General features: G+C 44.8%; 1 protein-coding gene across 16 annotated transcripts in view; it reads left to right on the top strand.

Moving 5' to 3' along the window:
• Positions 1 to 21,067, top strand: part of DOCK10 (dedicator of cytokinesis 10) — a 165,503-nt gene extending 144,436 nt beyond the window's left edge. For all 16 annotated transcript variants that reach the window (XM_068953722.1, XM_068953730.1, XM_068953727.1 and 13 more), the window contains exons 45-56: positions 30 to 245; positions 963 to 1,020; positions 1,351 to 1,449; positions 3,095 to 3,201; positions 3,678 to 3,800; positions 4,830 to 4,943; positions 11,605 to 11,751; positions 12,759 to 12,969; positions 14,508 to 14,698; positions 15,296 to 15,396; positions 15,725 to 15,863; positions 20,390 to 21,067. In XM_068953722.1, the coding sequence (XP_068809823.1) occupies positions 30 to 245; positions 963 to 1,020; positions 1,351 to 1,449; positions 3,095 to 3,201; positions 3,678 to 3,800; positions 4,830 to 4,943; positions 11,605 to 11,751; positions 12,759 to 12,969; positions 14,508 to 14,698; positions 15,296 to 15,396; positions 15,725 to 15,863; positions 20,390 to 20,509 (1,626 nt within the window). In that variant the 3' untranslated portion in view covers positions 20,510 to 21,067. The remainder of the gene's footprint in view (positions 1 to 29; positions 246 to 962; positions 1,021 to 1,350; positions 1,450 to 3,094; positions 3,202 to 3,677; positions 3,801 to 4,829; positions 4,944 to 11,604; positions 11,752 to 12,758; positions 12,970 to 14,507; positions 14,699 to 15,295; positions 15,397 to 15,724; positions 15,864 to 20,389) is intronic.
• Positions 21,068 to 26,989: the final 5,922 nt, after the last annotated feature.

Genomic DNA, 26,989 nt, shown 5'->3' with positions numbered 1-26,989 from the left:
TAGTGATGTATTGCTTATCTTTCCCAAAGAACCTTAATTTCCCAGCAGAGGTAAAGGATCTGACCAAACGCATCAGGACAGTTTTGATGGCCACAGCTCAGATGAAGGAGCATGAGAAAGACCCTGAGATGCTTGTGGACCTGCAGTACAGCCTAGCAAATTCTTATGCCAGCACACCAGAATTACGTAGGACATGGCTTGAAAGCATGGCCAAGATTCACGCAAGAAATGGAGATTTATCAGAGGTAATTTATATAAATGAATAGGAAATCCATTTGTCTGTAGGCCGAGATGTTGTGATGAAAAGGACCGTAGAAGAGATGACAACAGTAATGATCTGAGGCTCAGTGTCTGTTATATTCCTGAAGCTAGAGAAAAGCAGGTCTGAAGAATGCCTGGAGATGTGAAGTGCTCGTTATTCCTGTCTGCTTAGTTGTGACTGGCTGATATAAGGTTGAGCAAGGCTTGGATCTGTGTGACTGGGAAGCTGCGGTCAGCATCACCTTAGCCATCTCAGCTGCTCAATCATAACAGGCATAATAACTGTGATGTGGGTGAGGTCACAGGCGGTGCTTAACTTAAGCAACGGGTGATCTTCCCTGGAACAGCGTGGAGAGGAGCTTGGTTTGTAGCACATTAGTCCTTTTGGTGAAAAATCAGAGGGATGATCATCGCCCAGCTACGTCTTGTTTACCAAGTAATCTTGCGTTGTTCTCTTGAAGAAATCTTTGACTTCCTCATTTAAGTATTAATCTGTGCTCTTACCCAAGATGTTCAGTGAAATTAACGCTGAATAAGGGTTTCACCATTTAATCCACTACTTTCTCAAATTCTTGTATTTTGTCTTCCCTTTTCTGCGCTATGACTTGACAATGATGAAAGTACATGCTCCTTATCACATGTATGCCCTAAGCTATACCGTGTACTTTAACACATACCTGTATATTGATCTCTTGTTACAGGCCGCTATGTGCTATATTCATATAGCCGCTCTCATTGCGGAGTACCTGAAAAGAAAGGGTAAGATCAGCATATTCAAAACTAACCATGTAGCTGTAAATGATATTGTCGAAAATAACTTTTGTTTGTCCTACTTTCCTTGCTTCTGTGTAAATTATTCTTAAAACTGCTTGAATTCTTCACAAATATTTAATTTTTGAAATACCTAGTAAGCTCTAGTCTTAGCACTAGAACAGTAAAAGTGTATGCTTTGGGTAAACAGGGTTAAGTAAATGTTTAGTAAGCTAGTGCTAAAAGAGAATGCTTCACTTGTTGGTGTGTCGTTATTAAATATGCATGTATTAACACATATCAGTAGCAGTATACTAATACCATCTTACACTGTCATAGGTTACTGGAAAATGGAAAAGATTTGTACCTCACGTATGCTGCTGGAAGATGGTCAAGTCTCTGATAGTAATGTCTTACTAACAACTCACAGTGGAGGAAGTGAGTGCTCTAACCGTGCCTGTTTCTCGGTCAAATAACATGATTAGGGAATCCAATTACTGTTCTACGACTGATCTGGAAAAATATCTGCCAAAGGGAAAAGATATATAGTGCATGTTTATGGCTGTAATAGTAAAACAAGTAATGCTGGATATGTTATATGTTCCTCTTCCGATATTCTTTGGCTGGTTTGATGAACTGCGTAGCAAGTCTGTGGCTAAGGGCTTTTCCAGCAGTAGAGCAGTCTGCTCTTCACCATGAATACAGGTCCCTCTCGGGTCAATTGGCACTTGGCACACAAATCCATATCCGATTCCCTTGACTATCCAAAGCCTGGAGCGGGGGGGGAGAGTAATATCTGATCATTTGTAGGTAACTTAGAATAGATAAAGATTTTTTGAATTTGTGATGCTTATTAGAAAAATAAAACGCAGGCTGATATTTCTGAAATGCTTCTATACCAATGGTTATTTAGTTTATGAAATAGGTGTTTAAAAGTAATGAGATTTTTTAGGATGAGATATTTTAGCAGTTTTCATAAAGAGCAATCCCCGTGAAAGAGGGTAAATATCTGGGGAAGAGGAAGCTACAAGCTTTGGCAAGACTGTGGTTCTCTGATAGCTCAGAAGTGTTAGTGGGTGCGATGGAAGAGAAAATGCCCTGTTAGAAGTGGGCCTTCTCTGAAGGGAGATGTTGCTGAGATATCTCACTAGTGGTAGAATACTTTGTATAAATAACATACCACATTAGGTAGGTGGAATGAAAAAGTTGGGAGTCATTTTAAACCTGAGAGTCAGTAAAAGGATAAGTTACTCAAAACTCATTGATAACTGGGGGAGGAGCCCCTCTGTCTTTATGTGTAAAGGTTATCTTTTTAATTATGCCTTAATAGCATTCAGCCCGTCATCTTTTCCTACTTTTAAATCGAACGTGAGCCATGTCAGAAGCTCGTTGCGTTTGCTGGCAGATTTACCTTCACCGTTCAATAGCAGCATTCCAGAAAAGCGGCTAAAATCCCTATGGCTCAGACACTGCAAACCTGACCTGATAGCATGTAACGCCTGGGGAAATTTTCTTCTGAAGTCATGGCACCGCATACAAAGCGAGGCCCCGGCTTAGCGAATGTTATGTATGCGCTTGGGTTTGTGCCTTGCGAGCATCCCGTTGACAGCTTCTGCCCCTGGCCTGGGAACCTCGCTCGGGTGGGATGGGTGCAACCCCCAGTGCATAGCGCCGTGTGCTGTAGGCAGGGTCCGGAGCTGCAGCGTTCGCTTTGTGAGGATAAGTGGTGTCATCGTAGCCTGTGACTGTAGTTCACACTCCAGGCTAGGGTTGCCCATGCAGATTCACAAGGGTTGCCAGCGCTGCACGTCTAAAGAACTGAAATGCCAAAGGGAGGAGTGAAGTTGCAGCAGGAAAATGTTATAGTTGCCCTTTGCCTAGATAAGCGGATTTATATTGTAGAGAAAACTTACAGTGTCGTAAATTCAGTCAGTTCCATTTGTGTTTCTCATTGCTTGGGCTGTGGAAAGAAAAAAAATAACCCAGACAAATAAAATTAGTTTGTTTTAATGGTATCCAGTAACTTTTTAAATTGTGTGGTTATTCAGTCATTCAGTGACGTTGTTATGGCTTGCACTTCAAGGCTTGTTTTCCATGGGATGGCCTGCTTTTCTGAGCATTACCCCCAACATTAAAGAAGAAGGTGCTATGAAGGAAGACTCTGGGATGCAAGATACTCCCTATAATGAGGTCAGCAGCATTAACATTTATATACTCGTTCTATCTTTATAGAGTGCGTTATTTCCAAAGGATGCCTGTGGACGTTACAGTAAATTATAGTAAGAGTGTACTTCACTTACCATTAAAAGGCACCACATGCTTCATGGAGTGAAATATCATTGCTGTTTTTACCAAGTAGTAGGGAGATGATTTTAGCAAACCAGAACATTAAGTTCCAGCATTGGAAGTTTGGGGCGGGGACCCCACAAAGCAAACCTGTTCTTCTGAACAGGTTGTCTAGCGTTTTCTTGCTACCGTTAGTTGAGTTATTTACCTTAAGAAGGGCTAGGTTACCAATGCCTGACTAAGCACTGTGTGGTTGAGCTAGACTTTAATATAGAAGGTAGTGAATAAAAACAAAGCAGTGGGTATGTACTTTTGCGGTACTGTTATCAAGTGCCATCAACTCTGAAGTCACTGTGGAATTCATATTTGTGGAATTGCAGAATATTCTTGTGGAGCAGCTGGAGCTGTGTGTTGAATACCTGTGGAAGTCAGAAAGATATGAGCTTATTGCTGAGGTTAACAAGCCTATCATTGCTGTTTTTGAGAAGCAGAGGGATTTTAAAGTAAGTTGTTTTATGTTTTAAAGTTTGAGTTTGTCTTATGACAACACTGAAGATCAGAATTTTTAGGGGAAAAAAAGTACTTGCTTTAAAAGACATGCCTTTTTTCTTCTTCTCTGTAATTTGTTTTAATGCTTTGTATAATGAGTAAATGGAAAAACTTTGGTATCGTGCCTTCCTCTTTTCAGCATCATTACAGCCGTAAATACAGAAAAATATTTCAAACCAACCAACCTGTAAAGTTCATCAAAACCACAACAAGAGTTCTAGCCATGCTTTGCAAAGGGACTTTTAGTGATGTCCCACGTCACATGCTTGTTACAGAAAGCTAATCTCTGTTGGACCAATGAATGTGAATTTGTGTGTGTGTTTAGATCAAGAGCACGTTTGCACTGTATTTAAGCTTAGAAACTACTGATAAATTATGTTATCTTGTAACAATCCCAGGGTTTCTTCATTTCTTATTTACTTTTCAAATTCAGTGCATAAAGGGTAACCTGTTAATAATTTAAGTTTCGATTTTTCTGGTTTTAAATTAGGAAAAAAAAAAAAACAAAGGAATATAGGTTATACTTTGGGGAAGTAGCTTCTTAGGTGTACTTTTGGTTCGCTGTCCCAAGAAAGTGATTTTTAGTGGTCGCTGTGGATAGCATATCTCTGAACGAGCCTGGACGCTGTTGGAGTTGTTGGCACCATGTTCTAGGCTGCATGTGGGGCACTTGCATTTTTTGACCCCTTAACAGGTCCCTATCGCTGCTGTATTAGAGGGGGTGCAAGAGAGATGGATGTCTGATGCTTGTCTGCCTGTGTTGACCCCCCCTGTGCAAAGGCACCCGCTGCTGTGAAACTGTGCTCAAAGAAACCCTGCAATGAGTCTTCAGTGACTGCTGGCAAGGTTAAAGAACTCCCTTGGCATAAAAGCTATCTTTACAAATATTTAGGAATCCAGTTAAGGCAAACCCTTCTTGTGTAAAGCCTTAGTGTTGGTTTGGGGAGTACCTGCTCTCTCACTCTCTCCATCTCTTCATGCAGAGACTGTCCGATTTGTACTATGACATCCACCGCTCATACCTGAAGGTTGCGGAAGTAGTGAATTCCGAGAAACGTCTGTTTGGGCGATACTACCGGGTTGCGTTTTATGGGCAGGTAAGTCAACTTATGTTCTTTCGTCTCAACAGATTCCCAGTTTTCAGCCATATTTTTCTAATCATAATGTATTTCAGGGAAGCTAGAACTGGGAAACAGTCTGCAATAAATGGTTGGGCAAAAAGTGCATCATGGGTCAAACTAAGGAGGATCTTACTCAGAAGAGCACTCCGTTGCATCTGTGTAAACTGTTGCTGTGGATTTACAGTGGTGCAACAGAGAACAGGCATGTACATCGGCTGTAGTTCATGACTTTCTCAAGCAAAACTGAAACTGAGGCCATGCCAGTTTAAGAGTAAAGCTTAAATAAAACTAGAGTAACATCTTTGATATTTGATCCTCCTTTCTTGTAGACCTTAAAGCAGAGCTGTATGCAGTAGCTCTTTTGTTGTGTTTCTTGCTGACTCCGACTTCTGCTTTCAGGCCCCCTCTGGGTCTATGCAATATACTATAGAGTAGTTTTATTCCCTCTGCAGTGCTTCAGCATCCTCAAAGCACTCCTTTGGCATTATTTTGTGCTTTCTCCCTCTATAAATCAGCATAGGAGTCCAGCATGTTCTTTTAAGACCTGTTTGGCAAGCATACAATTTCCTTTACTCTAAAATAATCAGATGTGTAAACAACAGATTGATGTGAATCATTCTGTTTGCTAATTAGATTTTAATGCAGAAATTTGCTCTTTTCTCCTTTTGATCTTATTCAAGGCTGTGGTAAGTCTAGTTCTTTTGCATGCTTTGTTTAATTCTCCTCACATCCTCCATCCTTCGCTGTACTGTTACTTAACATTAACGTTCCTGTGCTCTCGAGTCTTTGGTTTGTGCCAGATGAAATAACGTCGTTTCATTTGTTGTTGCATCTTAAAAACTAATTTTTGCTTGTTCGGTTACCTGAATTACAAAGCTGTATCTGTCACCATGTTGTGTGCGCACCGTGGGGCCCAATGCTGTGTCACCTCGTCTCGGTGAAAGTTTTTCTCTCAGCTTCACTGGGAGCGGGATTGGACCTCTTCTTTCTCCGCTGAAAAATTCAGCGTAGCATTAATGCTGTTTGAATGCAAAACTGCTTTCCTGGCCTATGCAGCAGCTCCAAAGAGTAAGGCTGGTATGTCAGTCCAAGGTCTATTGCTGTTGTAATTGGAGCCCTCTGGGCAGGGTGGAAGCACGTGCCTGATGCTGCCTTGTGGGAGTGAGCAAACTGGGAGGTAGAGGTCGGTGACAAAGTCCTGGCTCTTCACACAGGCTAGGAAAGCTGAACTTGCTGAACGCAAGGAGAAAGCAGGCAGCTTCTGAGGAAGGGTAGAGCTTTCCTTCTGCCCAGCCTTCCTCGAAATGGGGGCAGCGGTGGAGAAACTGGGACCTCCTCCTACCAGGGCTCTCCCTCCCGGAGGCAGCGCAGGTGCGTGCCATCCCTCCCACAGGTCCGAGCCCAGGACTCAAAGCTAGTTGTAAGTGGGTAGTCAAGCTGCAGCAGTGCTGTCAAACTGGATAAAATCTCTGTTACAGTGCAAGGACTTTTCAGCTGCCGATGCCAAAAGGGCAACTTCATTTAAACAGCTTTAGTGCTCTAAAGCCTATGACTTTTTCACAGCTGTGTGTTGCTTGGTTTATTCACTGGTGCACGTGGATACTGAGCTCTAAACGCAAACAAGCACAGCTTCTTTCTTTCCTTTTCCAGAAGAGATTTTATGGGGTAGATAGTGAGAATGCTCTGTTTTGCTTCTTGCAGAGGCATAGTAAAAAAAAAAAAAAAAAAAAAAGGTGTATGGCACAGTGCAAATAATTAAAGGCAAGTAATTCCCAACAATATTTCTTGTGCCTCACTTACCGAGGAAAGTATGACTGGATGCACAGAACTGATTGAGGAATATCCTCAAATGCAGAAGGTTTTTCCAATACATCAAGCACAGTGTCAGGTATAACATTATAGGTAAGGTTTGACCAGGAAGGAAAGATAAGAGAATTGGACGTTCCCGTATATCGGTTTTCCCTGTGTACTTTTCCCTGGGGAAGGTATCCTTTCTGTAATTCTGTCAGTCCCTTTTCCCCATGTGCCACTTGCTTCCATTTTCACTGCGTGGGTGGAAGGAATGTGGCCTTTTGTTCCCTTTATTGCCAAGAGTCCTTGCAGGCCTCCGGCTGGTTTCAGTGGCCAATTCATTTAACATGCTGTAAGCAATTCCTTTTTGTGTGTTTCTAGCAGATTTTACACACTTCTTCCCAAAAGCTAACAGCTGCAGGTTTTACTTGTGGTAGACGATTAAACTGGCGTAAATGAATATGAATTGCTCTGCTCAGGCCACTGCAAAGGATCCCACAGCAGGAAACTTAGTATGTAGGTATGAGATAACTCTGTAGGTATGGGGCTCCTTTTCAGTGTTACAGACACAGTACTCTAAAATATCTGTGGGTACATACATATGTAAGCACACACACATAAAAATAGACTATTGCACATTTGTCTTCATTAAATATTTTAGTCATATAATATATATGTGTATTTTGTTACATAAAAAAAATTACTAGTATTTCTTAACTGAAACAAAATACGGAGAAAACAAATAATAGACAAAAGAATAATTCAAACACTGTATGTATTTTGCAATCTCAGCAGGGAGAGTTTTAGGGGTTCTTGGCCAAAAGAGAAAATCTGCAGCTGCATGTGACAACTGTTCATCTTCATGCAAAGGCCAAGGTGGTATTTGGTCACTACTTTGCTGCAAGGACCATCTGGAAGGATGGATTGAACAAATAGTGCTGTAGTCCTTAGGGAGCATGTAGTGGGTCCTCTTTACCAGAGCACTTCACGTGCCAGTTCAGAGAGCGTGCTGCCGCAGACTCTGGTAAGGGCCTTTGATGGCATCTTACTGCACCACCAAGTGGCCATACTAGTGATGGGCCTGTTCAGACGATTTAGTTCACAGATGGGTGTTTTGAGGTCAAGATCCTTCTTGTAGCGTGTTGTGGGTTTGTTTGTTTTTTGTTTGTTTTTTGCTTGTTTTTAAGCTTTCAGATATGCTGAATAACTGAAAACTCATGTTTTGCCGAAATACTTGAGGAGTCTTGATCCTTTTAAAGACTTTTTTTCAGAGCAGCGCTAGCTAAAGGTACAGCTGAGGTTTTGTTCTCTCTCCCATCTGTGCAAGAAGTTGTAAAAGTGGGATGGCAGATTTTCACAGTGGTAAGCGGACAGCAGGGTGCTTATGTCTAAGGATCGGAGGATGTTTCCTCTCTTTCAAACGTGATTCAGACTTTCTTACATGATAAATCGGCCATAATGGTTTCCTTACTGTAGAGTGCAGTCCCTTCCCTCTTGCCATGGGAGGTGACATGGACACTGGCCCATTGATATAGATGGGAAAGAGCCTTTCAAAAACTTTAATTCCTGGCCCTTGTCAGCTCTAGCGATGCGTTCAAGGTAAAGATGTCTATGTAATTCTTGTTCTTTCTGTCACGTTGGAAAAAGCACCTTTTTCATTTCCATAAACACTCACTGAATGGCTACTCTTATGCAGGCGAGTTTTAATGTTTCAGTGAGGCTTTCAGCACAGTCTCCCTAGACCCACAACAACCGTGTACTGAGTAACTCCATCTGAAACTACACTACTTTCATGCTTTTTAAGATGGGGGGAAAATGACAACTTCTCGGCGTTACTGTGCAACAGGATTATGTACCCTCCAACAACCGCCCAGGCTAGATTGTGGCTCTAAGGGAAATCAGCTGCTGAGATGCATTTTTTTTTTTGACTCAGTCCTAGCAGGGTATGTTCCAGTAGAGGTTTAGTCCCATTTGCCCATTTTAGCCTATGCAAGTCGGTCCTACTCGTTCCCTGCCAGGATGCACGTGGCTGTGTAAAGATGAGCTTGGAAAAAACCAGCAGCTCTGCCTCCCCGCATCGGCTGTGGGGACAGGGAGGCTTTTCCAGGAAAGAGCAGAGGAGAGTCTTGGGTTTGTGGCGAGCCCCCAGCCCGGGCTGGGGCTGAGGGCGCAAGGCAGGCAGGCCCTTGCAGCGCTCCCAGGCTGCCCTTCCCGGGTCGCAGCTTGACTCTCAGCAAATCCAAGTTCAGCAGAAACCGAAAACTTCTTACCTGGGAGGTCGCTTACCTTCCGTTACGTTCGGCTGATCCATGCAACGGTTTTCATCTGTGAAGGTGCGGTGGTCTTGCAAGGCAGTAACAGTCGGTATGACAACAGTCTGGGGGCTGGGCATTGAAAACGGGACCTTGGCTGCTTCGTGTTTTAAAATCCTTAAACTGGAGGATATTTGGCTCCTAAAAAGCACTTAATCTCACTTCTAGTGGTCTTTGCCAGACGTGTAGCATATGACAGACAGGATTATTTATAGCTCCCAATTAATTTATGCTCGTCGCTTGTCTGCTGAAGTACTCTAGGGAGTATGTACTTAAATGATAGCTCTTGCATTAGGGACAAGCCAAAACCCCTTATTGTTTGGGGCTTTTAGGGGGCGGCGGGAGAGGAACGGACAAGCAAAAGCGTTAACACAGATATCGTCATCCTGTGTGCCATCGGCACACGGCTTTGGCACTTCTCCGCAAGTGCTGCGTCCCAGCTAGCAGTCGCTCGCGGTGTCGCTGTGTGAGGAGGTAAGCGCTAGTCCAGCTTGCTGCGTGATTAATATGGAAAACACATTTTGGGTGTGTTTTTTTGGTGTGTTTTTAATTGCATGATAGCAAAAAGCAGATGGCTTGTGACAAAAGCAAATCTGAGCAGTGTGTTTGAATAAGGTTGCAAGGAACTAATGAAGTTTTTAGCTGTTTTCAGCTAAAGCAGTTTGCTTCAGTGGAAGCAGTATCAGAAACCAAGTTATGATCTTTTGCAGGTCCTTCCTCTGGAAGATCAATAGGCAGTCGATTGCCTGCCCAGCTCAGTAAATGTTTATAGGGAGGGTGTTAGCTTTTGAGCTCTAGGTTTGCCTTCTAATGGCCTGTGAAGTTCTTCACGTGCCCACGGAGTTTAGTCGATAACGTTGTTCAAAACCGCGTTGCGCTAGCAGGTCGCTGTGGAACGGCGTGAGGAGCGTGTCAGGCGAGCTGGTGCGGGTAATGCCCACAGCGCGCTTCGCGCTTGCCGGGTTAGCAAAGACAATTTGCCTTCTCCTGGCTGAAGGGAGGATGCGTGTATATTTTAATCCCTCTTAAAATAAAGCTTGGGGCTTTATTACTAAACGCACACTGAAACGTATGGCTAATTTATTTTTGTTCTTCTGCGTATTTTTTGTAAATGCTTGCCTAGGCTATAATTTCAGTAGCCAAATCTCTTCTTTTTAAACTGACCAAAGTTGCGCCATGCTTCAACATGGCAAGGCCGCCTTTTGCATGGGCACCTTCCACAGACGTGTTTGGAGACGGCTCGTTTCACCAAGGCGCGTCGTAGAGCGAGGCGTGCCAGCCGCCCCACGTTACGTTTCAAGGGCCTTGGCTCTAGCGTCGTTAACGCCGTCTGCCTTTCCCCTTTATGCCTGCAGCTTCGGGCACGTTCCTCTGGGCCGCTTTCCGTTCAGGTGAGAGCGAGGCAGCGTTTGGGCCCAGCTGCGGTGTTTAACACTGCCGGAGTCGCAGCAGCAGCAGATGCAGCCGCAGGAGGAAGGCGCCCCTGCCAGGGCGCGGGGCGAAGCCAGCCCCTGCTAGCGGGCGGCCCGTGCCCTCTGCTCGGCTGGGAGAGCTGCTCCCGCGGGGCTCGTGTGCGTGCTCATCACGCAGCAGATGAGCGTGTCCCACCCGCACGTGAGGCGGCATCAGGCTACTTCTCTGGGGTCGACGTTCCTTCTGGAGCCCGTCAGGTTCCTGCTCAGCTCTTCAGTGGAGCTTTTTGTTACGGCTCTGCCAATTGCATCCAGTGTAATAAGTAAATAACCTTAACAAGATGGGGCTTTTTTGCAGAGGAGCACAGCCTCTTTTTTTTTTTTCTTTTTATGTAAATAATGTATTCATTGTCTGTGAAAACCCTGCAATTCCCTATTGCCTCTGAAGATGCCATCAGAGTTCCTTTTCATCTGCACCGAAGCAGGCTCGGATCCGTTCCTTTGCATTTCCTGTGCGATCGCCATGCTGGTCGTCCCAGGGATGTGGTTGTGCAGCGCGAGTGGGCTGCCGGGGCCAGGGCCAGGCGCAGCAGGCACTGCGGCCCTTGTGCGTGTGAGGCTCATAGGTAGGATGCGCCAGGAGGTGGCGTGCTGCGCACAGTCCAAACCCAGCTGTGCAGCCCCTGCAACAAGTGCTAAGCCCATGTCTGATAGCAGAGTATTTCAGAAAGAGTTTAAATTAGCCAGATGATTGTGTCCAGATGATGATAATATTTTTAGTGTCCAATTTAATAATTCATTAGGGTTTCTTTATCGTTCAAACATTGCCGCATTTGAGAGAAAGCACTGTCACTGTTTAAACCACTAGATACCTTACATTAATAAATGTGTATGAGTTATCTCCTGGGTAGCTTAGGAGATGCTGAACCAGTATAAATGCAGATGTCTAGGTATGGGTATGCTAGGAGTGGAGAAAGGTAAGCTGTTAACTCAGGTGCTGGAAATGGCATTCTGGAGGCTCCAGCGGATGTGTAGATGTGCTTGCGTTAGGAATCAAGGCTTTCATTCAGGCTTTTCACTGCCTGCTGTGTTCATTACAGCCTTCCATTTCTTTCCATACAGGGTTTTTTTGAAGAGGAGGAAGGTAAAGAGTATATCTATAAAGAACCCAAATTAACAGGCTTGTCTGAGATCTCTCAGAGACTGCTGAAACTTTACGCAGACAAGTTTGGAATAGAAAACGTGAAGATAATCCAGGATTCCAACAAGGTATGAAAGATGGGCTATCCCTGCGCAAGGGGGAGATGTGAAAGCACAGTCGGTCTGTGGCGTTTATTCTGGAGGGAGCCGCGTTGTTATCAGAGGGCCGCAGTAAAAGGCAGCGCTGACTGCGGTGAGGTGCAAACGGAGCAGGGATCAGACGGGAGCTTGAGCACAAACTGAAGCAAGAGCGAAGCAAGACCAGGGGCATGTAAAGACCTGTAAGCTTTGCCTCTAACACACCATGCTCTGTCCTCTGCCTTGGTTCAGTTGTAAGAGTTGACACACAAGGCTCCCACCCACCCTTCTCTCTCACCTCTGGCCTGCCCAAATACGTGAACATCAGCATGCAGGCCCTGTGACAGAGACTGTTTCCGTCCCGTGATTTGTGAATTAAAAAGTGAAATAAAAAGTGTGAAATAAAAAGTGAAATCACCCATTGAAACACAGGATTGTGTCATCATCCTTCACTCTACAGCTTAGCCTCGCTCTTTCTGTCAAACGTGTTCCTGAGAGGCAGAGGTTTAATATCACGGTGATACTGTATCTACATGTTATCAGAGCTGTGTTTTGAGTGAATATGAACTGAGTGTATATGTGAACTCCAATGGCCTAGTTTTATAACAGGAGAAAATGACCCTAAAGTTATAGCTTGGCAGGTGCTGTATGGAAATGACAGTGCTGTAGCAGGACATTGCTGTTTTCTGTTGGTGGGAAGAGGGCAAATGCCGCAGATGCAGCTGTTTATCGTGACAGAAACCTGCAGAGCCACGTTGTCTTCTCTCTCATTTAGCCTTCATCCACTTTTGCCATTAGCTGTATTAAAAAAATCTCACTGTTTTTAGGGGCCTCTTAGCTAACTATCTTTTTTACTAATTTGTGGTCTGAATATTTACATTTGGAACTCTCACCCTTTATCTCTAATGCCATGATAGATATAAGCATTGGACTTGCAACAGATGCCTGGGCAGTATGTCATGCTTAACAGAGTTTCATTGTTTGCCACGATTAAACAGGTCAACCCCAAAGACTTGGATCCAAAATATGCCTATATCCAGGTCACGTATGTCACACCTTTCTTTGAAGAGAAAGAAGCTGAAGATCGAAAGACTGACTTCGAAATGCATCACAACATCAACCGCTTTGTGTTTGAAACACCTTTCACACTCTCAGGAAAAAAGCATGGAGGAGTAGAAGAGCAGTGCAAGAGGCGCACGATCCTGACAAGTATGTTTGCTGCTGCTGCTTCCCCCTCCTGCTGCACCTTTGACAGTTGGCTGCAGCACTGGATAGTGCAAGTTTTTGTGCTAGTTTTTCCACAGTCGGCAGGCAGAGTGTATTCTGCAGAACGATAAGTAATCCTTACGCTGTGTCCTTTTGCAGAGTACGCTCTTTCTTACAATCCTGCTGACCATCCTAGGTTAAGTTATTTTCATTTGCAGTATCGTCAGCTCTTATTTTTCCTTATTATTGACATCTTACTGTTTTTTACGGTGATGTAATTTGGGAGTGGTTCTGCTGGAGGCAACCTAGCAGTTAGTCCTTGTTGTTTTCATCACAAACAGCTCAAAGAGAAGAGCAAGGCAGGGTGCGTATTCTGTTAAGAAGAATACATCTTAGCAGATACAAACATTTGTTCCGTAAAGGAAGCCTCTTTCTTTTTTTTCCCCCCTTGGATGAAATCAAATATATTCATTCGTTGCCTTTGTTAGAAGGACTGCCCTTCGTTTGAGAAGAAAACGAGATTGGCCAGCGTGCCTGGAGGAGCAGTGGAAGTTAGTTGTGCTTGGGCAGAGGTACAGGGTAGCTGGAGCAGTAACTGCTCCGCGTGTCTCTGTTCAGTGCCCCGCAGCCCAAGTTGCACAGAGAAACCGTCTGGCTGCAGTCTGTGGGTTGCTGGCGTTTCTCCGTGCCCGGCTGTAGCTTGTGCTTCTAGCACAGGAAGTCCTTGGTCTCCTGCTGCCCGGACTAGCAGCCGCCCTGTAAGCTGGAGCTCATTCCGGCCTGAGCTGGCTTGCAGCATATGGTCACTGGAGGAGGGAAGACATAAGAGTTTGGGAGAATTTCCAAAGTGTGTAGGAAAACTGGGAAAAGATTGTTAGACAGCAGAGCTTAGATCAGATGCAAAGCGCGATACTGTGTCTCTGCCAGACCCCTTGAGATATGTGAAAATGGCTCTCCTGGAAGGAAGTGGTTTTGATGATGAATAGCTCTTCTCTCAGCTCCCGTTAGAGAGTATCATAGTATTTAGGCTGAATGGTAAAAATAGCTGCCTGCGTTTTTTTAAGGCTGATGTTTTAATAATTCGTTTATGGGTGAGTGACACCAATTCAGCTAAGCACTGGAGCTTCTGCATCTAACTTGAAACATATCTGGTGGGACTTTTGAGGTGTTTGAAGTTCAGCACAGGCTTATGATTTGGTCCTTTGGTCCTCCTTAATTCAGAGGAAGAAATTCATAGATTTTAAAATCTGAGTGGTGATAGCTTTCTGCCATGTGGATCTGACAAGAGTTCAATAGCAAATGATGGTGAATTCTAAAGGAAATACTTTCTCAGTTACAGCTGCCTCAAAATTTTGGTTTGGACCTGCCGAGTCACAACTGCGCATTTGGTGATTAAAACTGATAATTTTTATTGATAAAGACATTAACAAAGTCAAAAGTTAATACAACCTAAACCTTTGATTTAATTTTTTTTTTTTTTTGCTTTCATAGTTACTTTCTTGTTGTGGGTACATTTCTGTTTGTTTCTTGCTTTTGAGTAGCCAGTCACTTGTTCCCCTACGTGAAGAAGCGAATTCAGGTCATAAGCCAGACAAGCACAGAGCTGAACCCTATCGAAGTAGCGATTGATGAGATGTCCAAAAAAGTCTCAGAACTCAATCAGCTCTGCATGATGGAGGAGGTGGACATGATCAGGCTGCAGCTCAAACTCCAAGGGAGCGTCAGTGTCAAGGTAATGACAATTTGCCTATGTTTTTATGCATCTGCCTAAATTTATTTTTCTGGGATTTCCATCATTCCAGCCATGTGTTCTCTCTTTTATGCTTCTGGACATATCTCGTATTCTGGTGCTGTTGAAGCCTGCTCTAAAAACTTAAGCCAATGGAAATCTTTCCATTGGTGTTGAAGAGTGTTGGATTTTATGTGCAACTATAATTCTGTCAAATCTTCTCTAAATAAATGTTAAGACCTTTCTAATCGGTCCATCTTGTGCCACTTTGAGATACTGCCTGTCACACAGCCAAGCATGCAACTATGTTAAAGGGCATTTTATTGGGATTTGTTTGGTCACATCCTTCAAACGTGTAACTTTCTAGATGGTTAACTGGCTGTGAGCACTTTCAAAGGCAAGCATAGCTCTTCAGCTTGTGTGAGATCAGCCAGCTCCCTTCTTCTCAGTAAACTCTTGGAGTTTCATCCAGGCAAGCACAGGACTGATGGGATGTTTTTCACACCCGCTTGACTGCCCCAGGCCTTAGGGTACGAGAGGCTGTTACAAGCTGTAACTTCAGCTGTTCTCTGCACCCTAACCTGTGCATCTTTCTCCCAGGTAAATGCAGGACCGATGGCCTATGCTCGAGCTTTTCTTGAAGAAACGAATGCTAAGAGATATCCTGATAATCAAGTTAAGCTTCTGAAGGAAATCTTCAGGTAAACATTAAGTTTAGGCTTGCCACCCGCTGCCTAGTATGAGTAAATGACCAAGTTAGTGTGACATTAAAGCAGACTGAATCACTGAATTGAACCAGACTGATTTACATCTACCAAATAGTTTACCCAATCTTACAAATCATTCTCAGGAAAGCATTTACTGAAGTTCTGGTCTATCCCAGTAGCCTATGTTTCTCTTGATCTGAGGAGGAGTTCTGAAATTCGCTTCTAACAGGGTATAATTTGCCAGGGGAGGAAGAGGAATGGTTGAATATGTATTTCTTTTTCATTACTAGAATATCTGTATGGTTGTTCTTTGTGCTTGTAGGCAGTTTGCAGAAGCGTGTGGGCATGCCCTTGATGTCAACGAACGCCTTATTAAGGAGGACCAGTTTGAATATCAGGGAGAAATGAAGTCTCATTATAAGGATATGCTCAGTGAGCTCTCTGCAGTTATGAACGAACAGGTTAGATCATCTATTTTAATGCTGACTGGGGTTGAATGAGGGTTGCTGATTTGTTTCTTCTACTGACAAATGAATCTGTAGAGCAAAATGCTGGCAGTAAAATCTGCAGTACAACAGTCATTGAGAAAACTTACTTTCACTCTGTTTTTTTAATCCATCTGTATAATAGATAATGAATCTGATGAACAAAGATTTGTCATTTATGCCTATCTTGCTACGTATTGAAAAGTTGAATGTGTGTGAGACTGAGGCTGGAGGTCTAGAAGCATGAGTAGATAATCAGTTAAGCTAGTGTTTTACGATTTGCTTGCTTTATCCTACAGCTGTGATGTAAGTATTTAATTAAAATCGAAAATTACTTTTAGGACCAAGCATTTAACTGGAGGAGATATCTTTTTTTAATTTCTATTTGTATTCAGCTTTCAGAGCAAGAGTGGTATTCTTTTTTTTTTCTTTTTTTTGGGCTGCTGTGTCAAAATATATGCCATGTTGAGACTCCATTTCAGGTGTTAGCAACTTTAAGAAGATTAGCATGCGTGGCTTTATTATATAACATGCATCCCAAAATGCTGAACTGGCCTTCGGTTCACACTTTCAGCCACTCGATTGCTGTATCTGTGCAGATACTTCTTTGTTACGTTTTCTCATTTAATTTAAATAATAATGGAGTGATTCTGCACACTACAGTGGAAATTAAAGCCTGCTTAATTATTTCTCTGCATGGTTATGTGTAGACCACCTGCGACTGCCCCTGAGAAATATTTATTCTCTAATAATTGCAGTGCAATTCCAGGTGCCTATAGCAAACCCAGGCACTGTGCACACTTAGTTTAAATAACTGTTGGTACCCATGATGGCGTCTCACAGAAGTGTGTCTAACTCGTATCCCGTTTGGACCATACCATGTTATTCATCTTCACATATGAGGAGAATAACTATTGCCATTGATTTTTTTTTTCTCTCCATTGTTATTCTTAATGTGGTATCAAGCTAAATGTTCATAGGGTATAAACGTGTAACTGCGTTGAAGGCCCGGTGTATGGGTGTATGCCGGGTAAGAGTCCAGCCCAGTGGTGGTGGTTGCTGTTTTGTGAATTATGCTTTCTTCCTGGCTAGTTGTAGAAAGCTTTTTGAATCTCGAGTGTTCCATTAATGTTATCATAATTACTATTTATCTGATTGTTTGTTACATTAAATGTGTAAGTATTAGGAGCATCTTTTTATTACTCACTGTTCGTGCTTCTCCTGTGGAAATTATTTTTGCAATCCAGTCAATACGCAGAGACGGTACCATATGACTTCTGCAAACTACTGTTTCCCACAAAAATGAATAGTTAAATCAGTTATGAGTAGCCCATGAGTTGCAGTGTTTATAAAATATATTCAGTGAATGCTATTAAATATTCACACTTTTATTCATTTTTATATGAATGAGCTGAGCTCTTCAAGTAATTGAAGAGACTGAATATTACAAAATTACTTGTACCTAACTCTATTAAATAGTTGATATGTAATGTTAATATGCTACATTTAATAACATCAGAGTTCATCCAGCAAAAGTCAAAATTATTGTCATCTGTTTAATCAAAATCAGCATACTCTGAAAGTCCCACGTGGAAACTAGCCTCCCCCTTGCCTTCCCTGTGGGGCAGCTTTTCAAATGAAAGCCCAGTTTTCCGAGCAGAATGGCTTTTTGGCACAGCTCTAGTCCTCTCGCAAAAGCATGAACTCCCTACTTCTGAGCAGAGCATTGCCCCCAGACAAATGACATGCTGTAAATGTGGTTGAAATATTCATCTTGCAGTTGGAGAGCTCACGGCTCTGCCCTGGCTGTACTGTGCTCTTTACCACAGCAGTGAGATTTGCCGTCTTTCCCCTTGTCGTATTCAAGAGAGTTGTGTTTGCTCACCCACTGGTAGTGACTCTTTCATCACCATATGTTTTTTCTCTTTTCTGTTTTGTTGTGTTTTTCTTTTCTGACAGCTCTGTCATGGTCCTTGCTTATACAGCTTCTCTTCTTCCCTGTCTAACATTTCCCTCAATACTATAGCCAAAAGTGGTATGTTCATTTTTCTTACATCTACTTTTTCATTTAATGTCATGTACTTTCTCACTTGCTGAATTTTCTATGTGGTATGTTCATTTAGGTTCATGTCTAATGACTCCCTTGCTCAGGGAGTTTTTAAAAAAAAAAAAAAAAAAAGATAGGATGTGTGTGTGCTCCTCTCTGTGAACACGTTTGAGACGTGTTACTTCAACTCTTAGGTTCCTAGTTGTGACCTTGTGGGAGGTTGGTGGGGCAGGTCCACAGCCGCCTCCGATTGCCAAAGCACTCGCCAGAAGCCACGTGGTGCAGCAACAGCAGAGGTGGCAGAGTGGGGGCCTGGAGATTGCGGGCTGATCGATTAAGACAAGCCTGCCTACCACCCTGCGTATGGGTTTCATTAAGACACAGATTTAGCCGTGCTCTAGGTGCCGTGGAGGGTGCAGGCTTGGTGCCTGTGTCCAAGCCTGGATGTTTGCAGCGCAGAAAGATCGGGTACAGCCCAACACTGCAGCAGCCGTCCCAAGCTTTGTTGTTCTTATGCCCTTGGAAAGAGCTTTGGATTTGAATTATAGGTGGGTTAAGTCAGCAGTGTAAACAGAGAGCATGCGTGCTACAGAGTTTCCTTGTGCTCGGCTGTGCTCTCTGGCTATCCTTGCAGCTTTTGCTGATTTTACTAGACGCTGCCAGGAAGTATCTGAGGCAGAAAAAGGTGAGGGTGGGGGACAAGAATAAGCAAAATTTGAGGCATTTATACTGTATGTACAAAGTTATCCTTTCATGTGTGTGCAGTGTATGTATGCATGCTCAGTTGCAAAATTAACTGCATTTCAAACAGTCTCTTCCATGCAGGATTTCATTTATATAATTGGTGCTAATTCAGGGCCGAGTTATTCTACCGTAGAGGTCTGAGAATTGGGGAGTTCCTGCAAAAAAAGCAACCAGTTGGTGTGAAACTTTGGATCTGGTCCCATTTATGCCATGTTCTTCTCTAATGCCTGTATATGTGATTTGGGGAGAAGCAGTGGAGATAGTGCTTTAAAACATTTCATCTTAGTCATTTTTGTTCTTAGACAACTTTGGGGGGATGGGGGGGGGATTGTTTTAAGTAAGTAGAGATGTTACACCCAGAGTCACTCTCAACGTTTCTAACCCTCCCAACCAGAAGATGTTTATTGCATGAGTCCTGGGCAAAATGAAGAACGCTTCCTTCAGTCGTTCCTCCATCAGAAGATGCCCATTTGGGGGGATGTGGTGGCAGCTGATGAATGAATCATAACTAGAATTTCTCCCAGCTAGTGCTGCGATTTGGCTGGCTGAGCGCAAGAACAGCTCTGCGGTTAGCGCTTTAAGTGCAGGCATTAAATCAAGCCATGGGTCGGCTGACAGGCAGCAAAACCTCCTGAGCAAAGGGAGGGGATGTGGAGAGCTGCAGATGGGGTCCTAGGCACCCCTGGCCCCGCAGGTCTGTACCTTAGTTCCCCTGTGCATGAAATGGGTCGTTGCTGCCTTGGCAAAGCACTGACTGTGTTGAGCTGGGATATCCTGAATGATAGCAAACCGCTGGGCAACGCGGGCAGCGGGAGCCCGGTGTGAAGTCGTGCGGCTGGACACAGGCAGGGCTGCTGCACCGTCGCAGGGTCTGTGCCCTGGTCCTCCCTGCGGCACGGGGACGCCGAGAGCTGCCTGCGTAAAGCTAGTCCCGGAGAGCTTTGGAGGGAAGAGGGGTTTCTGGCCCGCTTCTGCCGCTGGCGTCCCTGTTGCTGGAGGGGAGGGTGGTGACGGCCCCATTTCTTCTGTGATTGCTCCGATGTAGTGCCCTGGGAGGGAGGCAGGTTTTTCGGTCTGTGTTTATTGAAGTAGGAAAAATAATTATGGCTACGGCTAAACAGAACTTATTTAGAGTAAAACCTTCCTCAAGCAAGAGTGCCGACAGGACGGCCAAAGCGAGTTTTGCCACAGTTCCTCTCTGAGCATGCAGCTCTGTCCGCGACCTCAGCTTGGCCTGCCTGTTCTCATTCCAATAAATTGGCCTGGACTTTGCTATCAGGCATGTTTTTGTAGCTCCCCTACGTTTTAAGCTCAGTGGGATTCCTACATGCCCAGAACGACTGTGTGGACAGAGCTGGGGCCTGCCTGTACCACGGTCAGGAGATGCTGGATGCCAAGTTGATAAAACGTAGGTGACTTCTCAGTTGCGTTTGCATGAGAGTTGTCGGAGGAACATGTCTAGGGAACTGCCTGAAGCAGCGCTTGGCAGGAACCAGTGACCCCACACCGGGGCCCCCTGACCCTCGCGCTCGGGGACGTCCGCCAGCTCGGGGTGCCCAGGCAGAGATCATCTTCCTCTGTCAGGTCGTTAGCATCACCGTGTAATAAACCAAATACGAGAAATCACTGATTAGAGAATAAACACTCAAGAAACCCTGAGTTTTAGACGGCTCTCACTGTTGGATCTTTTCTTTTCTTTCTTTGTGAAAAGATTGCATACAAGGAGGATTCAGCAAAACAGCAAGGAATGGAGCGCACGTACTCCCGAGTCATCAATAGAGGCAGCTCGGCGGCGCCAGGAGCGACAAGCCCCTCAAACCCGGATGCTTGACTGAGGCACGGGGACACACGGGCCTCCGGAGGACCTTCTCTTTCCTTTTTTTTACCTTTTTTTTATTTTAGATTAGTAATACTGAAAATTAATTTGATCACGGACAATGCCAAGAAAGGGATTTGTGGGTTATAATTTTAATTTATTGGAAGACTTCACAGTGATGTTTTTTAAAACTGCGAGCTTTTTTTTTTTTTTTGTCTGCCCCAATATTTGCACATTTCCTGTCTTTTTTTGGTGGTTGATTTTTGTTTCTGAGCTGTCTTTATTAAGCCAGGCTGATCATGACATTTCCATTGAACAGATAGCTACACAGCAAACCCTAAGTTTGCTATAAATTATAATATATCTAATACTAAGTCCTAGTATACATATATTTTAAAGGTCAGAGTGGATGTTTTATAACATTTAAGTATATTGCGACTGTAAATAGAAGATGTGTAAAATATGTCATTTTTACAAAATTTAAATATCTTTTTAGTTAATTATGACAGTACTAAGAATATGGATAACATTTCAGTTACCATTATATTAAAATATTTGTGTATGTGTACAAAAGCGTCCGCAGAACTTTCTCCTTGAAGCCCTGCGCACGGGCGCGTGGCCCTGTCGGCGCTTTCCAGAGGGGCGGCCCTCGGGCTGCCTCGCGCGCCCGGGCAGCCCAGGGGCGTCGCGGCCGGGGCGGCCTCTCGCCGCCTCCAGGTCGTGGCGCTCAACCGAGGCCTCCCCGGGAAGCGGGGGCTTTCGGCGCCGCTCCGGGCAGCCCGGGGGCGCGCGCGGCTCCCTGGCGGTTCGAGGCGCTGGGCTTGGCCCGGGTCTGCTGGGAGCCCGTCGGCCCCTCGCTGGGTGTCTCCGGCTTCCTGGTGGAGCTGGGCCCACCTGCTCCCCGCGAGTCCCCTCGGCCGCTGCGCTCCCTCGGGGTGGTTCCCCTGCCCGCGGAGGAAGGTCCCTGGCTTGGGGCGCTCGGCCCTTTGCTGGCGGCTCCCGGGATCGCGCTCGCCTGCAGCAGGCGCTCGCGGCTGGCGAGTCGCCCGGAGGGCTGTGGCCTGGCCCTGCAGCGAAGGGCCAAGGGCGGCCTGGGCGCGCGGGACAAGCGCCACCAGCTCGCCGCTGCCTGGCGCGTGCACCGTGGTGTCGCGGCGTCCACGGCTCTGGGACTCCTCGGGAGAAAGTTTTGCTGAGAGCCGAAACGGATGTGGTGCCCTTTCTCGGTGGCGGGAGGGAGCTGCAGGGCACGGGGCAGCCCGAGCCCACCCCTTCCAGCTCCGTTACCCCACGTGCCTTTCCATACCTGTTCATAGGGGTTTTTCTCTCCTTCGCTTAGATAAAACCTGAGGACGCAAGCGGGCGCCTTGCGCGCGGCCAGCCGTTCAGCTGGCTCTGCGTGTACCTGATTTCCTTTTCGTGGGCGCGATGGCCGCGTAAGCTCACGGCCGCCCTTTCGCCCCAGCACAGTTGCACTGAAAGGACTCGTTTCTGGCCCAAATGTTAATCTGCTTTATACTGTGTACGTAAGAGCAGATGAAGTTACCTGCTTGTTTATACGGAGTGAAGGAAGCAGTCGCTGATCTGTTACAGCAGGACGGGGCAGCACGGGAGCAGGGGAGGCAAGTCCCTGACCGCTGAATCCTCTGGCCGTAGCGTCTGGTCTGTAGGCGAGGGTGGCTTCGTGTTTCAGATAAGCTGATCTTACCGATTCATCCCAGGGATTGATTTTGCATTTACCGTGATTTGTGTCTATGGATGGGTACTTCAGAAGCCATCAAGGTAATTTGGATACAGACTGTTGCTAAAGACCCATTCACAAGAACTGAGCAACTAAATTTGTTGGGCATCTTTGGAAATAGCCTACGTTGCAAAGGCGTGGTTTGCTTTGAGGGAATGTTGCAAACTGAGGTTAAGCTGATCTGGAGCCAAGCTGTGGTCTGGAAAACAGAGAGGTGAGGAGATCCTTGGACTGTTTGCACAAAAGCTTGCACACAAAATGGGTTTAATTTATAAGTCTTAAGGTTTGTGGGGTTTGGTTTATTTTGTTTTTTCAAGCTGCCAGGTTTACAACCTCCTTGGTTATTTGAAAATCCAGCCCATGTTCTTGCAGTTACCTTACTGCTGGTATTAAAGATATCAGGGTCATTCTCCCAGATCGCTCTTTCTCTCCTGCTGTGTTCAAGCTCTCTCCACATAGTTGCAGGAAAGCAGTTAGAAAACGTTAGCTTTGAACCAGGGTGAGAGAAAGGAAAGCATTAAGCCATGATTTGTCCCAGCCTTTGAGGAGATAGAGATGCGTAAGGCAGCTGCTACCTTTTGAATGAAAGATGTGAGGCTGCAGAATTACAAAGGCACGGCTTGGGCCTTCAGCCCTTCGCTGCCGTAAGGGTTAACTACCAAAACTGCAGAGGAGAGATGCGTCAGAGCTGAATCCAGCATCCCCGCGGACCTATGGGCCATAAAAACCTAACGCACCTGGAAGGTGTTGAAGACGTTCATGTCTATTGTGAATTGTACGCAATGGTGAATACACTGTAAGAAAGGGCTGTTTTCATTCAATTGCTGCTTTTCAAGCTTTTAGGTTTTCAGGAGGTCTACACCAATTTTCTTCTGCCAAAAAAGTATATAAAGCTCCATCCTGAAACTCGTTTTGTTTAAGACAGTCACTAGAACGTGAAAGGTAACAAACAAACCTTTCTCCAGTGAAAGGTAGCAAACAATTTCACAGTGCGTTCTTACAGCTAGGTTTATTTTTCAGTCACTTCTGAAAGTGATTGTCTGGGCTTTTTTTTCATTATTAGGATGGGATTTTCAAAAAAAACCAAAAACAAACAAAAAACAGCAAAAAAACTGTTTTGTCACTTCTTTTCTTTCATGCTTTAATAATTAGGTGAAAGCAGGTAAAATACATAGAACAACAGTTTAGGGAAGGAGTTTGGACAAGGCAGAGAGCTTGTACAACAGAAGATGTATTTTCTAACTGCTAAAGTTTGTAGGTTTTGTTTTCACTACAGGATGGAGAGAGCCACAGTGGCGTGAGCATTAATGTCCCAGGGGACTGGGCAGAGGCAGTGGTGAGAAATGCTGGAGTCAAAATTTTGTTAATGGTGCCGCTTGGAAAAAAAAGGAATAACTTAAAGATGGGCAGGGAGTACAGCTGCCTGTACTACTACAAGTCTTCATCTGCGTTCTCGATAATGTGTAGCGTTACATCAGTGTTTAACTTCACAGGTGAAACTCTGATAGCAAGACAGCGTACACAGATGTGTATTACACAAATGACTGATTTTTAGGCTACAAGCAAAATTATTAACAGGCAAGAAATTATGCACATGTGCTAGTGGTTGATTTAGGACTAGCTGTTGATATCCTTGTTGATGCTCAGCGTGTTCAACTTTCAGATTACTTGTTTAAGAGTGAAAATCCCCATTTTTCCCTGTTACACCTTCACGGCAAACAATTCTGTCCATGAAGACTTTTAAATGCAGACTGAAGAGCTGCAAAACATAAGAGCCACAGTTACAGGAGAGGAATATTGTATTTCCCTGTATCTGCCAGATTGAGCCCGGGTTCGATCCTTTGCATCTGTGACGGGGCTAGGAACGAGCAGGACGGTGAGCGCGGTGGGCTCCTCTCCGAGAGAGCTGGGGCCAGGCAGGTTGTCTTGGCCTCTTTGATGAGCCTGTCATGCTGGAAAGTGATAAATGGCTTCATTTAGGAAAATAAAAAAACATTTCAGCACACTTGATACATGTTTGCAGCAGATCTGTGAAGGGTTGGTATCTAAAGATGAGCAATCAAGCCAGGAGCCAGTTATCCATAAATTAATTATGACTAGATACTTTTTTCACTACATTCTTATTCCTTTTGTGCCCTGTGGTATGACTCTGATATTACTGAAGAGATTAAATATTCCACTACTTGATTTACAGCAAGCTTACTTTCACATTTCGTTTGTATAAGAAATCATGTCCCTCTTCTGCGTTTCTGACGAGGAGAAAGCTCTTGGTGTCCTGCTGTTTCTGTGTTGAGATCTGAGGAAGATGTGTGGATTTTTAAGGCAATGGGCTATATTTACAATATATACAAAAGCAGTCTGACAGCAGAGACAGGTGGTAGCTTCTCCCAGGGTGCTGTTAAGATTTTCAGGAAATGCTAACATCTACCTTCAACCACGGCATCTCAGTTAAATACAAAAAAAGAGAACCACTTGTAGTCTATTTGGGGTCTATTTGTGCTTCTGTAGATGCCATTTACAAATACCATTTTATGCTAAGGTTTGATTCAGATAAATTTCATGAACAGTTAATAAATAGCAGATACTTTGATAAGGACTGATAGAGGGTACAGCAGATAGTAGTTATTATCTACATCAGAAACTCTGTAACACCTTTGAGTGCTGTTATCTGCGAAAGTGGTTTTCAGCTTGGTGTCCTTGGGCTACAATCCCTGTATGTGATCGTTGAGAAGAGATCTAAGCAAAGCAGGTCTGTTGGCAATAATTTAAATTACAGGAGTGCACACTGCAGAGTTCTTATGGGCCTGGGAGAGTCTGCGAATCAAAATGGTTTGGAAATCTGTAATTTACAGTGCATAATGCCCGCATGTGCAGTTTACTTGTTACCTGTTGGTCATTTAGTCATTTTTAACAAAAAGAAGCTTAAAAAGAAGTGTAATGGTCTGGGGAGGGGCTGGCCAGCTCAGCTGAGTTGGACAGGTTCCTTGGTTTGCAGCGCTTTCCTATTTTTACCCTAACTTTTATTAAAGGGCTTAGCGATGACCAAGGGGACACCACGGAAAAGTTTCTGCTGTGGAGCTGCTCCAGCCCAGTGTCAGACTGCTGGTGCTTCCAGCACAGTCTGCACCAACTCTGCCGTCCTGCTGGGGGGCAAATCAAGGGATGCTCTGATGCCGGCGGAAGCGAGTCAAAGCCAGAGGCCCCTTTATCAGAAAGGCAAGTCCCAAGGGGACGTAACCTCTTGCCAGCACTCCTGGAGATCAGACCAGCGGCCAGGAGCACAGTCCTCGACAGTCTGACGCCAGGATGCGCAAGTTGCTGCAGAAACCGTGGCTTCAGGAGACATGGGACACTTTATGGTCCCCAAACTTTTTCTTAACTTTACAGCAATAATTCTGAATATTCAATGATAAAGGTATCTCTCCTTTTACAGTTCCCACTAACCCAGCGAGTTGTCTGAGCTAGCTGAAGGATTGGGGAAGTTGAGCATGTTTCATGTAAACGCAGGATCTCTAAGGTTTCGTACGACTTGGAGCTGAGGCATCAGGTAGGGTAGAGAGCGCTGAACGCCTTGGGACAGGGGTTCGCTCTCTGCTTTGTCTGTACAGCGCAGCACATGCTGAAGTCCTGTTTCTTTCCCACAATGCAAATAATCTAGCACTCGTGTTTTGTAACAAGTTTTGTGCATCCTTTTTTTAGGATGAACTAATAAACACTTGGTTATGTCATGCAGTTTAACTCATTTGAGTAGGACTCATCTCTGACTCTCAAGACACCTTCTTTTCCAGGCCTGATGTGCTCTTTACATCTTGAAAGAACATCTCCCTAGCAAATCTTCCTACCAGCTGTCTTGTGATACCTTTGCATCATAAATTGCTGCTTGATTCATGAATAAATATCATGGTATGGTAATTAGAGGGAAAATAGCTGTCGCTTAATTCCTGGGCAGACCAAGGGCCTTCCCTAGAGGATCTGGTAGGAAGAAGGCTGTGAAGCTTCATTTTAACATTTTTAACACACTGTTTCTGCAGGCTCCCTTGTGACACCTGGCTGGTGTTGCTGGCCTGAGGAGGTGCCTCGCTCCTTTAACAGTTGCTTTTCTGTTTTGTTTTGTAATGGGAAATCCCACCTTAGAAACCAGAAGGACAAAACAGAGTCTTTCAGGGCTAGGCACTGATAAGGCACGGTAGGAGCATCGTGGGGCTCAGGGGCTTTTGTCTCTGCTCCCCTTTATTAGGGGGTACCATAAAGCCTTCAGTCATTGGACATGGTACCTTCCAGAAGCTCTAAACTCAGCCTAAGAAGCAAAATCATAGAATAAACGTCTCCTAAAGCCAAGCATCTAAACTGCTACAAAGGAATGAGTGCTCAGCCTTGGTAAGCTTTACCTCCTGACCATCTCCAGCGCAGGCTGCCTGGCCGTGGCCCGCGGGCTCTGCCTGGAAACCCAGACTGTCCCCTGCTCCATCTCGGGTCTTGAGACTTTGGTAAGTGTCTCGAGCTGCTCCAGAGCCTGGTCCTGCAGGTGCTCTGCCTGCACAGCCTGGGCTTGGCCTTGAGGAAAGTGCTGAGCAGTAGATGCACCCTCTAAAGGTCTGACTGGTTTCTAGGTGAGCTCCCATTTGTTCCTTAACAGGTGGGATCTGGTCTGGAAGGCGGGAACGCGAGGGCACGAAGGGAGGCCTAGCAAGGCTGAGCAGGCAGGACAGCACCAGGACCTTCCTAATCCTTCCCACACCAACCATCAGCAGTGA

Source organism: Struthio camelus, chromosome 9 (genome assembly GCF_040807025.1).
Source record: "Struthio camelus isolate bStrCam1 chromosome 9, bStrCam1.hap1, whole genome shotgun sequence".
Taxonomy (NCBI): Eukaryota; Metazoa; Chordata; class Aves; order Struthioniformes; family Struthionidae; genus Struthio; species Struthio camelus.
The sequence above is the reverse complement of the archived record's forward strand: the minus strand, read 5'-3'. Positions and strand labels throughout refer to the sequence as shown.